A 15,248-nucleotide genomic window follows, 5' to 3' on the forward strand; every position below is an offset into this window, starting at 1 on the left:
TATCCCCCAGGGGTTTCCGTAATGTTAAATTTCCCATTGTCCCTAGACAGTCCCACGATCTATTCCCCATGTTAAATTTCCCTTGTACGTAAAGTGACCCACGATTTATTCCCATGTTAAATTCCCCTTGTACGTATAGTATCCCACGATTTATTCCCATGTTAAATTCCCCTTGTACGTATATGTTCCCACGATTTTTCGCCATGTTAAATTTCCATTGTACGTATATGTTCCCAAGGGGGTCTGTAATGCTAATTTCCATTGTACGTATACTATCCCTATTCACTACTCATAATCTCAAAGATGTATCCGTGTATAGTATTGAAGCCATAAACTCAAGATGTATCAGTGTATAGTATTGAAGCCATAATCTCAAAGATGTATCCGTGCTCATTGTTTACTTGGTTAAGAAAGGAATGGAGAGAGGAGTTCAAAATTCAAAAAGTTTGAATCATATCAATCTGTGAATTTTTTTTCTCACGGGAATACAAATACTGGACAGAATATACAAGTACCGATATGTCAGCATCCTTTTTAATGAAATATTGGCTCTAAAACTTTAACATAACACAGGAAGTTTCCCTGTTTTAGGCCTGATTATGAACAATTTAAAGTGTTCGTTTAATATGAACCATATCTGGAGAACGCCCTACATGCATACCAGTCTTATTTTGTTGTTTTAATTTTTATGTATCATCAGTATTTGTTGCGGTAAGTTAGCTTTCTATTAGCAAAATAACTTACTTTTTTATTTATTTAATTATCTCCGAATTAGGGGTGGAAGAAGGTGGACTTCCTTTACATTTTACCTCGTTTCCGGAGCAGCAGCTTTGGGCGTCGGCGTTATGCAGTATATAGGTAATGCTATGTCTGATCCTCCTGCCACCTTCCTGCTCCCTCCTTAAAAACTAAAAATTATATTTTATACTTTGAACGTGCACATTAACAGAACTTAATGTATTGATATTCGTTTGAAACATACGTCCAGTTTGTTGTGGAAAAAAACTATTTGCTTTACTCAGATCCAGATGCTGTCATATGACAATAATTCAGTAATACTTGAAGTATGACTTGAAAAATGCGGCAAAGAAGTGTCCTAAACTTTTCATGGCAGAAGTTTCTTCCACAAAAGGAAACATCCTTTTTTCATTAAAGTTACAGGGTATTGCACGATAATTACCGAGTTCATCACCTCTTAAAATGAACGAATATTGACTTCTGGTTGATATTTGATTTCACGGGTAACGCCGATAATAAATGTATCAATACATTTGAAGACCTTAAGTGATCGTCATCAGTTATTTTTAATAAGACGCGAATACATCTGCTTTTTGGACGATACATTCTATCTTGGTTCATATTTAGAAAAGTAACGATTGGTTGATTTGATAATCAGTATGAATCAATGGCTAAGACAGTCGCGATAGGATTCACGTTATTCTCTTAATATTAGTGTCTACGAAATCAATATTTGCAGATTTTGAAAAGGGCTGGTTGATTCAAGTATTTGCCGTAACTTCAAAGATGTTTGTCAGTGCGGCATGGGGTATGTCAACGCTTTGGTGTAATGAACTGTACCCAACAGTTGTCAGGTTGGTTGTGTTTATGTTTTGTTTCCAGTTCTTAGTACTTGTACATTCTGAAGAACAAAATAAGATACAATCTAATACTAAATACGTAGAATTTCACTAAAATATAAAATAACGAGTCAAAGGAGCTTGCTCATTTGCTCTTGCTCTTTCTTATTATATTGAGAAATTTAACATTCGTGGTCAGCACCACTCCTAGCAGACGTAATATTTATGAAACAGAACTTTTATTCAAAAGTAATATCTGAAAGGAGTGAATGGCTTTTATACTTCATGACACGAATAGCTTGCTGGCAATATTATTATTATTATTATTATTATTATTATTATTACTTCGCTCCAAATTAATAACTTTCTCCATTTATGTGTTTCAGAAGAATCGGAGGGAGCACCATCGAAAGTATTGGGAAAATTGGTTCCATGATTGCGCCTCAGATATTGACACTGGTCAGTAATTTTAGGGACTGATAAGAATGAAAATGGGACTTTATCGGTCTATTGGATTTTAACATAATGTTTGGAGACACGATTCGTGCCGGGGGGTGGGGGTGTATATTAAAATTACGGATGACGCTGACATGTAGAAATTTTGCACTAAATGTCACTATGGAAACTAATGGGATTTAAAAAATAAGATAACTCAGTGAGGAGAAGGACGAGTTCTAACTAGTAGTATTTAAGGGTAGAAAGGGGAATTTGAACATGATGTCTATGGGGAACATGCATACTTCTCTTGACCGATAAACACCGTACCTATTTACAGACAATAACTTCTGTAACGATGAATTTTTGTCTTTAACCAGGATAGGATCATTAACATACTCGAGAATTACATACAAATATCTACTGTCATGCTTATACTTGCCATCCAAACATACCATCAAACATTATATATATATATATATATATATATATATATATATATATATATATATATATATATAAGTAGTGAAAGGGGGCACTTTACGGACAATGGGAATTAGCATTACAGGGACCCCTGGGTCAGATTACGGACAATGGAAATTTAACATGGCGAAAAATCGTGGGTCAGATTACGGACAAGGAGAATTAACATGGCAAAAAATCGTGGGTTACTTTACGGACAAGGGGAATTTAACATGGGGAATAGAGTTTGGGCTTGTTTAGGGACAAGGGGAATGGAACATGGGATTTTTTTTTAAAAAAAAATTTTTTTTAAAAAAGGGGTAGGCAATTCAAAGGCTATCTCTTTTCGAGAAATATGGCTGGCCCTGAAAAGGGCCTTTGGTTTATGTTAATATGCCCTTAACATAAAGGGCATTTGCGACATCTTCTTTTCCTCAAACTTCGTCTTACAGCAGGGCCATACATCAGAGTCCTCTTGAGGCAACCTTGTCTCTCTATATAGACTCTTCTTATCCACAGGCTGCTGTTGGTTCTGTAGACAACGGTCCACTTGGATCGGACATACATGAGCATGTCCGTCCTGAACATCATTGTTGACACAAGGGTTGAAGATTCAACGTCGGTCCACATGTTGAGGCTCCGAGAATAGGTGAATCAATGCAGTGAACTGCGCTTATTTATAGGGACAGAAAGGATTGAAACGGATTGAGTTCATTCACCAATCCGAACACGCGTTACAGAATTCAGTCAGCCCGCATCCAATCCGAAGAGAGCAGTCTGTGACGTCACGTAGTCAATATAGATTCGCTAGCGCTTGTGTGCAGTCAATCTATGCGATAGTGATTCAACATGACGGAAACTCAGAAAACGATCCAGTGGGGTGCACCAGCAGGGGAGACCGCCCAAGGGAACCCGGACTTACTTTCAGAAGAGGTGAATTGGGATTTTGTGGATTTTCTCTCCTCGCAAGAATTTGTTCCGGAACCTTCGTTACCTTCTTCATTACCGCAAGTGGAGAATTTTAGACAGAGACAGAAAGAAGAATTGGAGAAATTTATACAACGACAAAAGGAAGCGGAACAGGCTTTTCTCCTACAGCAACAGCAACAAGAAGAAGAGGTAAGAAAAAAAACAACAGCAAGAAGAAGTAGCAGCAAAGAAACAAGAGGGTGAAAATCAAACGGTCACGGTACTGTTGGACATTTTAGCGGAGTTAAGAAGTCTGAAACAAATGTATCAGACTTCTTTATCACGACCGAAGAGAATACGACCTTCCCGAGCCAAACATGTCAACCCTGTGACTAAGCCTACCGTACCACCCTTAGTGATTTCAACCCAATCATTATCATCATTACGCAGTCCAGAAGTAGGCCTTGGCCGTGGCAAAGGCTTAAGGCAGTTAAAATTGATTGCTTAAACTCACCCCTGCACCATAAAGAAAAAAAGGCCCTTTTCAGGGCCACCCACATTTCTCGAAAAGAAATACAATTTCAATTTGCCAATAACTCAAAAAAACTCACCCATTTTACCCTTATATTACGTGTCTGTGTATGAGTGCGTGAGTGTAGCTTCTTATTTTAAAATCAAAACTCAAAGACTCTTACCTTATATCATTCATTTATTCTTTTCTCCATTTTTTACAATCCAATTCACAATTCACAACTCAACACTTTAATTAAAAGTTCATTGATTTCTTCTTTTCTCCTTGTTTAGTCTCTCTGTTTTTTGAATTTCTTCACCGTCACACTCTTTTCCTCTTCTTCTTCCTCCTCACTTTCATCCCTTCTTCTTTTTTTCTCCTGTTTCTTTTTCTTCACCTGTCTTCTTTCTTCCTCAGAAGAATCCCTCTCTTCCTCTGAAGAATCCCTCTCTTCTTCTGAAGAATTTCTCTTTTCTTCTGACTCCTCTTGTTTCTTTTTTGGGCAATCTGGAGACCAATGTCCTTTTTCTTTACAATAATAACAGGTATCTTGACTTTTGTCTTTTTTATCCCCTGTTTTTTTTTCTTTTTTGACGGTCTGGACACTCTGAAGACCAATGCCCTTTCTTCTGACAGATATAGCAAGTATCTTGACTTTTATCTCTAAAGGAAGGAGAATAGTCCGTAGGCTGGTCTGAAGAGAATTTTCTAATGACCCCTCGCAAAGCTCTGACGAAACGTTCCATCTGGTTAGTCTCTTCCATCGTTGTGCTCGGCTTGAGAGTGAAATGAATAGTGAAAGGACAAGACACACACCCTTTTATATACGCTGGTCTGCTATGACTATAAAGTAGTTTATGGTGTTTGAACTTGAGTCATTTGACTTTTTGCTTTCAAGATGAAACGATCCCATTCATTCGAGAAGAAAGAAGAAGAAGGAAGTAAGAGGCAGAAACGTGATCTATCGCCTCGTACCAGGGCTGAAATCTTGGCACAAATTCATGCCAGTGATTTTGAAGAGGACATGAGTGAACCAGAATCCGAACCCTCTAAACCAAGTTCACCACCCTTAGTCAACCCTGAAAAGTACTATTCCATTCGAGAGACGGAAAAGCGCTCCTCTAGAAAATTTAGAACTACGGCTTACAAATACACGGTGAAGTTTAAAGATTTCAAGGCTGAAGTGCCGTTAGAGAAAGCAGAAGTGTTCATCACCGAGGTGTGGGATTCTTTGCTCACTGCACTCAAGCGACAATGTCAACCCAAAGAAGACGATCGCTTGAGACTTTCCATACAACACGACGGTTTGAAATCCCCTGTTTGGATCGAGTTTAGCACCCCTGCAGAATTAACTGCTTCCAAAGTCAATGACAAGATTCAACACGTACAACAATCTAATGATCAGTTTGACATCACCGATGGTAAAGCCACACTGGACATGACCCACGTCTCTCCTCCTCAAGGGACAGGACGCAAAAAGATGTTATTGGTGGACGACCTTCGCAACACCAAAAAGAGTCTCGTCCGAATTAACAACCCTCATGACCAGATGTGTTTAGCCCGTGCCATCGTGGTGGGACGAACCTATGCCAACAAGAACGACACGGTAGAATGGAAAAGAACCTGGGACACTATTCAACGTTCCGACCGAGCCAAACAACGAAACGAAGCAGAACTCCTGTTACAACAAGCCGGACTGTCCAAAGACACACCCTGTGGCATTCCTGAGATGCAAAAATTGCAAGATGCCCTAGCTCCACGCTACACCTTGAAAGTGCACCCTCAAGAAGTGCGCGGACCTCTGTTGTTTCGAGGCCAAGATTTTAAGGACGGAAAATACATTCACCTTTATCATCACGATGACCATTTCGATACCATTACCAGTATCACTGGATTCCTGGGATATGCTTATTATTGTGAGAAATGTGACTATGGTTATAATAATCGAGAGCAACACAAACATTGTGGATGGAAATGTTCAGGATGTTTGGCCTCTCCACCCTGTCTGAGCGAAGAACCAGTGCCTTGTTCCACTTGTCTGCGCACGTTTGTCAGCCCTACCTGTTACCAACAACATTTGAAGACGCAAGGTTCACAGAAGAAATGCGCTTGGCAACTCCTGAGATTGTGCCCTACGTGTGGACAAGGCATACGTACCAATAATACCAAGGCACACGTATGTTCAGGAAAGAAAAAATGTCACATTTGTCACCACATCGTGGACTTGGAACACGAATGTTACGTGCAAAAATACCAACCCCCACCAGAGAAAGAGGACGGTCACAAGAAGAAAGGCAATTTCATCTTTTTCGATTTCGAATGCATGCAAGAGACCGGCATTCACATTCCTAATTTTTGCGTGGCTCATCGAGCGTGCGAGAAGTGCATTCAAGAACCTATCTTCAGTCATTGCCCTCACTGTAGCAAGATTCCCGGAGGGCGTGAAAAAATCTTTCGGGGACCAAACACGTTAGCCGATTTTGCCCAATGGGTCTTAGACCCCGTCGACAAGACGTGGAGCCAAGAGGACATCGAACGTTACGGAGATTGTCATCGCCATGCCACAGTGATGGCTCACAATTTCTCCGGATACGATGGACAGTTTCTTCTCAGATACTATACGGAACAAGGCACCGAGCGTCCTAAAGTGACTTTGAACGGAGCCAAAATCATTTTCATACAAGTGGGACAAGTACAGTTTAAAGATTCGATGAGCTATTTGGCCATGCCTTTGAGTCGAATGCCTAAAACGTTTGGAATGACAGAAATGGCTAAAGGGTACTTTCCACACTTTTTCAATACGGAAGCCAATCAACACGCCGTTCTACCCCATTTACCTGAGGCTCACTATTACGACCCCGACAACATGCGTACCGAACAACGAGAAGCTTTCTACGCTTGGTACCAGATTCACGCCTCGGACCCTTTCGACTTTCAGGAAGAAATGTTAAAGTATTGTCGTTCCGACGTGGACATTTTACGGCGTTGCTGTGGAAAATTTCGAGAACTGTTCATGGAACACGGAGGGGTCGATCCTTTGAAAGAAGCTTGCACCATTGCCAAAGCGTGTTCCTTAGTGTATCGACAACGATTCATGCCTGAAAAGACCGTGGCTGTCATCAGTCCTCAAACGACCCACTTTGTCAAACGTCAATACTCGGTCAAAGCCCTACGTTGGTTACATTACTTGTGCGACAAGGAAGACAAGTGGATTCAGCATGCTCGCAACGGAGGGGGCGAAAAGACCATCGGAACGTATTCGGTCGATGGCTGGGACTTAGAAAACGCCAAGATCGTGTACGAGTTTAACGGTTGCTTATTTCACGGATGTCCTGTTTGTTACCCTGACCGTGGCACTAAAAATCAGTTTTTGCAACGAACCATGGAAGACTTGTACCAGGACACTTGTCAGCGTCGCCTAAAGTTAGAACAGCAAGGATACCAAGTGGTGGAAATGTGGGAACACGAGTACGATCACCGTATGAAAACCGATCCCGAGTTTAAACGCCTCGTGGAAAGTTACCAGTTCATGGACCCGCTGAACCCGAGGGATAGTTTGTACGGAGGAAGGACCAATGCCACCTGTTTGCTGTACCAAGCCGACGAAGAGAAAGGAGAAGAAATCAAATACTTGGACGTGTGTTCGCTGTATCCCTACGTGTGCAAATATTGTCGCTTTCCTGTAGGGCACCCGCAATTGTTGACGGAACACATCGACCTGAAAAACATTCGACAATACGAAGGCTTGATCAAGTGTAAAGTTTTGCCTCCCACGAACCTATACCATCCCGTCTTACCTCACCATTGTCAAGGCAAACTGATGTTTCCCTTGTGCCGTACTTGTGCCGAAACGTGCAACCAAGACCAACCTTGTCAGCACACCCAGGAAGAACGGGCCTTGACGGGAACCTGGGTCAGCGTAGAATTGTTCAAAGCTCTGGACATGGAATACCAACTGTTAGAAGTGTACGAAATTTGCCACTTTCCCAAGACACAACAATACCGCAAGGGTGATCCCAGTCAGAAAGGCATTTTCGCAGACTACGTGGATGCCTTTTTGAAACTGAAGCAAGAAGCCAGCGGCTATCCTTCCTGGTGTCACACTCCCGAAGACCAAATACAATTCAAAGAGAAATACTACGAACAAGAAGGCATCCCTTTAGACCACATCGAGAAAAACGAAGGCAGGCGATCGTTTGCCAAAGTGATGTTAAATTGCTTGTGGGGTAAAATGGCACAACGACCGTGTTTACCGAAGACGGAATATTTGACAGAACCTTCCCGCTACTTCCAGATGATTCACGACAAAACCAAATACATGAAACACGTGGACGTCGTTCGAGAGAATTTGATCTTGGTCAATTACGAAGAAGATCTGGACTTTGTACAAGACGACCCTTTTGGAAATGTCATCATTGCGGCTTACGTGACAGCCCATGCTCGCTTAAAATTGTACGAAGCTTTAGAACTGTTAGAAGAACGCGTCCTGTACTTTGACACGGACAGTTGCATTTACATCCATCACCCGATTCAACATCACCCTAACATCGAAGGAGACCGTTTAGGAGCCTGGACAGACGAGCATCCCGACGACAAGATTCTAAGTTTCGTCAGTGGCGGTCCCAAAAATTACGGCTACGAATACCGGGACAAACAAGGAGAAGTGCACACGACGTGCAAAGTGAAAGGACTGACTCTGAATTATCGTACCAGTCGAGTGGTCAACTTTGGGGTATTGAAAGAAGCCTTGCAATCGGGAGAGGATGGAAACTTTAAAGTGACCACCTATCAACCGAAAAAGATTGTACGTTTACCCACTCACCACATCGTCAGTCGACCCTTGGAAAAAGTCTATCAAATCGTGTACCAGAAGCGAGTTCGACTTCCCAATCATTTCACCTTATCGTATGGACACGTTGGTATAAAACATTGGTTGTAAGAGGATAGTTACCCCACCAGAAAGATGACTTCGCCACAGCAAGAATCGAGTGAGAAACCCGATGAGAACTCCAAGTTCAAACCCTACCATTTTCCAGTCTTCTTACCTGACTATTGTGATTGTGCCCGTCGATTGGACACGTTTCAGAAATGGCCTACGGATAGGGAAGGATTACCTTCTTCGCATGTTTTAGCTAGAACAGGATTTGTCTACTTGGGACCTGAGTCAGGATTGGGATACGAGGTACAGTGTTTTGCTTGCGGACTGAAGTTACGAATGGATCTATGTATCTATAAAGATTCAGCTATTCTGGAACATACTCGATGGTCTCCGCACTGCCCTTACCTTTCTATGGCCTTTCCACCCATCACACTACGGTGCAATGTTGACGGTACCTTAGAGACGGTACCTTCCGAAACAAGACATAAAAAACGTAAAAAAGGAAAGATGTACAAGCTGGAGACTGCATTGCGACTAGTATAAAAAGGGGGCTATGGTCAAGATCGATAGTTCATTGTGACTACCAAGACCGAGCGAACAAGATGAATACTTTGAAAAAGACATCGTTTCAGTTTGGGGATTGTAAAAAAGTTGTATCTTCCTCTAGTGTGACTAATATTGGATGGATAAGACCCAGGCATTGCGACGGAAAATGTCCGGAAGGAAACTGCGATTGTCCATGTGGTTACCATTGTAATTGCGTAACGGAGTTTGCAGACGAGTGCGATTGTGAGCCTTGCGATGGGACCGATGCTGTACGTTGTGACCTGAGCGATGCCGTAAAGCATCATGGGAACTTTGTTCTCACTGCCCCTGTCATGGAAAGTGATGCTGTGCGTGTCAAACCTGAGGGATGCGAAAGCGATGCCGCTCGTCCTCTTAGACATTTTACCGGGTTTAAAGGGGAATGTCAACCTTCACGTTTACCTCCCTACGGATGTCATCCAGCCCTGAGCAAACTCCTGTTCCTGTCACCCAACCCTCATCGAAACGAACCTGTGAAAGACGAATATTCGTTTCCTGTGCGTTTGTCGGAATACTGCGACTTTGAAAATCGTCTTCAATCGTTCAAAGGAAAATGGCCAAAGTATCTGGGAGGACCGACCCCCGAAGAATTAGCCAGAGCCGGATTTTTCTACTTGGGCGAAGGAGATAAAGTCAAGTGCTTCAGTTGCGGTGTGTCACTTCACCACTGGGAACCGCAAGATTCGGCCTACGTAGAACATGCTCGATGGTCACCGAATTGTCATTACTTACCTTTAGTGGGACCGAGACATTGAAGTAACTTCTTACCATAATAATCTGTTCATGGATACTTTACAAGAGAACATTCGTGCTTTGCCTGTGGAATTGAGAGAACGCATTTACCGAGAGCTGGTCAAAATACAAGTGAAACGTAAAGAACAATTGCATCCGTTACGTCACCGGTGTTTGAACCACTGGTACCTGAAGGCTATACAAGGACTGATTCAATTGAAAGTGTTCCATTGGACAGACATTGATCAACGATCCTCTAGTTTTAAAAAGGATTGGTTTGGTATGGACGATTGTAGTTACATCATTGTAAACGTACTGCATCGAATTCCAGAGGAAGAGTTAACGAATTACCAACATCTTTCACACAATGTCAACTTGGTGAAAGAGGAAACTTCTGAACGAATTGTAATGTGTAGATTAGTGACTCAACGATTTAAATTCGACACTGAAGTGAAACCATGTTTGTGCAAAGAGTACATTTCTTGTGTCAGACCAAAGAGGATTTAGTATGACCTATTCATGGATACTTTACAAGAGAACATTCGTGCTTTGCCTGTGGAGTTGAGAGAACGCATTTACCGAGAGCTGGTCAAAATACAAGTGAAACGTAAACTCAAAGTGATTCATCCGTTTTTAAATTATGCTCTGTTCCAAAGTACAAGAAGACTGATTATGAGTGGATATTACATTAGGCACAAAGTTAAACGAGGCTATTGGCTACCACCCAACGATTCCAAAAACAGTGTATATACTTATGGATACTTTACAAGAGTACATTTTGGGCTTGCCTGTGGAGTTGAGAGAACGCATTTACCGAGAGCTGGTGAAAATACAAGTGAAACGTAAAGAACAATTGCATCCGTTACGTCACCAGATCTTTAACCACTGGTACCTGAATGGTATAAGAGAACTGATTCGTCAGAAATTGTTTCAGTGGTCAGACCTTGTTCAACACTTTGAGTTAGTGAATGATCGAAACGTTCATTATTTTGGTTACTTCGAGATTCACCTACAGCAATACATTGAGGAAGACAAGTTAAAGGATTATCAACATATTTTACGTGGAATCTACTTAGAGGAAGAGGAAACTTCTAAACGAACTCTGAAGTTTCGGTTACAGTATGCAAGATTTAGATTCCCTACTGGAGAACGAAGATCTCTGGCTAGAAAGTACGTGTATTGTTTCCGAAACAAAGAGACTATAAAAAGAGGCTGCCATGCCACGACTTATGTCACATGTCATCCAACAGATTCCGTGGAAGGAACTCAATGACCATATTCAAACCGTGGATCATTACCATCGATTATTACAGGAACTGTATCCATTCAATTTTGGACGACAAGTGGTGTGTGTCTTAGTGACTTGTTTTTTGGGATTTCGTTTACCAGCCGATTCTTTGTGGACTCTTTACGATCAGTACTTACCACCTCCATGGCCTTAAATGGTCACGAAAAACTCCTTTTGCTCAAAGCCTTGCGTTTTCATCTGGATACTTCTCGACCTCAACGGAAAAAAAAGATTCGTCAACTTTTAGCTACCCAAGACGTGTATGACGATGTGTGTGTAGCTTGTGACTTACATCCCCATTGGACAGATGTCCGTGCCTGGAAAGAATGGGATTTTGAGGCTTGGACCCAAGAAGTGGCCCAGTATGCACGAGAGTTGTTCAAGGAAAAAAGTTACTTTTCAACCCGTGTTAGTGACGGTGCCAGAAGAACCCGTCACCCAAGACAGGACTGTCGTGGACATACCTGAAAGACCTTTTCGGGAGGACACTTGTGTGACTTTACCCCCTGTTGAACTGGTTAGAACATTACCCAAAACATGTGGTTGTTGTACAGACACTTGTGTTTATTCCACGTTCATCGTTATCATGTGCCTTTTATCCTTGTACTTAAGCCTTTGGCTTTTATGTATTTTTGTCTTTCGTATTCATGTTTGAAAAAAGACATTCAATAAACGTGTTCTGAAAAAGTATATAAACTCTTGTCTTGTTTGTTTTTCGTGTCACAAGTGACATTTCTCACACCATGGCTACCTCTGCTGTCTCTGCTCCCTCTTCCTCTACTGTCAAAGTCATCGACGAACACTTAGATCGTGCCAGTTGGGAGGCTTTGTATCTTCGCCATCCCTTTAACATGCTCATTGCTGGACCTAGCGGTTCAGGCAAAACCGAATTCGTCAAACGTTTGATCGAACATAAACATCATTTGATCGATCGGCCCCCTCAACGGATCGTGTGGTGTTACAAAGAGTGGCAATCGGCGTACAACCTCTTGCGTGAAAGTCAAGGCGATTCCATCGTGTTTGTGGAAGGCATTCCTAAAGAAGACGATGGCATCGTCTCTGACTCCCGTCTAACCCATTTGGTCATTTTCGACGACATGTTAGGAGAAGACGAAGAAGAAATTAAATTGTGGTTTACGCGCAAAGGGCATCACCGTAATGCCAGTGTCGTTTACATCACCCAAAATTTGTTTCAACAAAGTAAAGCCCATCGCACCATCAGTCTCAATGCGCATTACGTGGTCTTGTTTAAAAGCCCTCGAGATAAATCGCAAGTGCAAGTCTTAGCCAAACAGTTAGGAACGCCTTGGCTGACTCAGGCGTACGACGATGCCACTCAAACGCCACACGCCTATTTGCTCGTCGATTTGAAACCTACGACCCCCGAGGATTTGCGATTTCGTACCCACTTGTTTCACCACTGGTGCCAAGACGGAGGGCCTGTCCTGTACACGTCTCCGTCCTCGACTTCATTTCACTCCCCATGAAAAAATCTATAAAAACCTCAGACCCTTTTTCGTCTGTCTCACACAGTGTGAACATGACGTCCCTTCAGTCGCATCTTCCCGTCAAATTGATTCGTGCCTTGTATGGCATCAGCCGAGAAAAAGATCCACAAACACGAGCTCGTGTCTTAGAAGCTAGTCTCAAAGAAGTCTTACGATGGTTCACGGTGACGGTACGTCAATTACTCCAAGGAATCATTCAGATTCCTCATCAAACCCAACGCTTTTTCGATCGAAACAAAGTTGCTTTGGTCCAACTGGCCGATCCCCGCATCGACACTCAAACCAAAAAGCAAATCATTTTGAAACCTGGAGGGAGCGGTACTCTAGGAGGGGTCATCATTCGCTCACTCTTAAGATGGGATCCTAATGCCCCCAAAGTTATCCCTAAGACAAAAGTCCAACGAAGCCCCAAGAAGAAAAAGAAAAAGACCAAGTCCCCAAGAAGAACTTCTCCAGTGGCGGGACCCTCCTCTTACCAGACACCACCACCATCACCCCGGAAAAAGAAAAGAAGCCCCCAGAAAAAGAAACAGAGAAAAAGTCCTCAAAAAAAGAAAAGTCCACAGAAGAAAACTAGTCGCAAGAGAGGCACTTCGGCCAGGACGCAACCTTACACTCGCAAGCCGCGACCTGCCACAGCGTCTCCGGCAGCCTCACGTTTGTCCACTTCTCCGTTGATGTCACCAGGAACTGAAGAGTACTTGGAGACGTTGATTACACCAAGAACTTCTCCGTTGATGACCCCCAAAAGAACTTCCCCAGTGGCAGGACCTTCCAATTTAGCGCAGTGGCTGCTGCTCACAAAGTACCTTCTCCCAAAATCAAAGTCCATGAAAGATCGGGCATGTTACAAAGTTTACTGGATTTGTCCAAGCAAGAACTGGCTCGATTTAGTCCGTTACGTACCCCTGCACGACGTGTCATGCCTGTCCTCAAACTGATAAAACGTAAAGAGAATCAGTGGCGACGCGTTCCAGTATAAAAAAGGCCTGTGACCGAGTAGGGTATCAGTGTTTTTAGGTGCTCCTAAAGACTCAAAGATGTCACCCTCCAGAAAACCCCAAGGAAAGAAAAGAAAAGGACTACCACCACGTTTAGCCAAACATGGAGACCTGTTATCTGTCCTGTCCAAAGCTTCTCCACCCCTACGAAAAAAACTCATTCAAACGGCCTCCAAAGAGGTCATCGATACCGTGTGCGAATGTTGTTTGAACGTTTTGAAAGGCACGATCCCTTTGTCCAAACACCAGAAACAATGCTTAGGCAAACATCGTCACGTTCTTCGGAAAATGGTTCAAAAGAAAATTCCCATTCGTCAAAAAAAGAAGATGTTGGTCCAACGTGGAGGCATTTTACCTCTCTTGTTAGGCCCCATACTGAAAGGAGTCTTGGGAACCATGTTGGGAGGACTGATGGGAGCAAGATAAAAAGGCCTTCGGAAGTCCCAAGATCTCAGAATTCACCCCTGACAACCCCATGGAAGGACGAAAACTAGCTTTAGTGCCTTACAAACGATGGATGGAATACCATCGGTGGCAAGAACAACGCACCCCGCATTTACCTCCCAATCCCAATTTGAGCGAGATGTCCCAGTTACAACACGAATTGCAATCCTTGCTGGATCGCCAAGATTTGTCCGAAACAGAAAAATCGCAAAAGTACGGTCAACTCTTGCAACGACTGCAACTCTTTCACCAGAAAGCTTTAGACGAAACAGCTCTACCCACTTTGAAAGATTTTAAGACCTTGATGAAAAGTCCAGCACCATCACCAGTACCAGTACCAGTACCACCAGTACCCGTAACCAAGACAGAAAAAGAAGAAGATGAAGAAGGGTTTCAAACTCCACCAGAAAAAGTACGCAAGTTAACAACACCACCTACCTCCAGAATTGGATGGATTAAAAAGATGATGGCCACCCCTTCTTCCTCACAAGAGAAAAAGAAAGTGAAGACAGAAGTGAAGACAGAAGTGAAACAAGAACCGATATCCCCTGCTCAGACATCCTCCTCCTCCTCTTCGACACCTATTGCTGGCCGCACACGCAAAGCCTTGCAATCCAAGAAAATACCCCAAGAGAAAAAGAGTAGCCTCTTCCAAGAGTGGGTGCCTTATTAAGACACCAATCAACACAAAAAAATGGAAAAAGTCTTAGCTAGCATTTACTACGATCCCTCCCATCCTGCAGGTTACGCAGGAGTTCAAAAATTGTATCGTGCTGCCAAAACGCGACTGAAAAGTCTCCGTTTACCTCAAGTGCAACGATGGTTACAAGAACAAGCTACCTACACTTTACACAAACCCATTCGACGCAAGTTTGCCAGAAGTCGCACCCGAGTGGAAGGCATCGATCATCAATGGC

At 42.8% G+C, this 15,248-nt stretch overlaps 1 protein-coding gene across 1 annotated transcript in view; it reads left to right on the forward strand.

The window, feature by feature from the left end:
• Positions 1-15,248, forward strand: part of LOC149785910 (solute carrier family 22 member 7-like) — a 65,702-nt gene that overhangs the window by 29,058 nt on the left and 21,396 nt on the right. The window contains exons 6-8 of the mRNA XM_089978084.1: positions 776-858; positions 1,478-1,592; positions 1,964-2,036. Coding sequence (XP_089834210.1) covers positions 776-858; positions 1,478-1,592; positions 1,964-2,036 — 271 coding nt within the window. The remainder of the gene's footprint in view (positions 1-775; positions 859-1,477; positions 1,593-1,963; positions 2,037-15,248) is intronic.

The sequence above is a fragment of the Sinohyriopsis cumingii genome, chromosome 12, assembly GCF_028554795.1.
Source record: "Sinohyriopsis cumingii isolate HCF-2022 chromosome 12, ASM2855479v2, whole genome shotgun sequence".
Taxonomy (NCBI): domain Eukaryota; kingdom Metazoa; phylum Mollusca; class Bivalvia; order Unionida; family Unionidae; genus Sinohyriopsis; species Sinohyriopsis cumingii.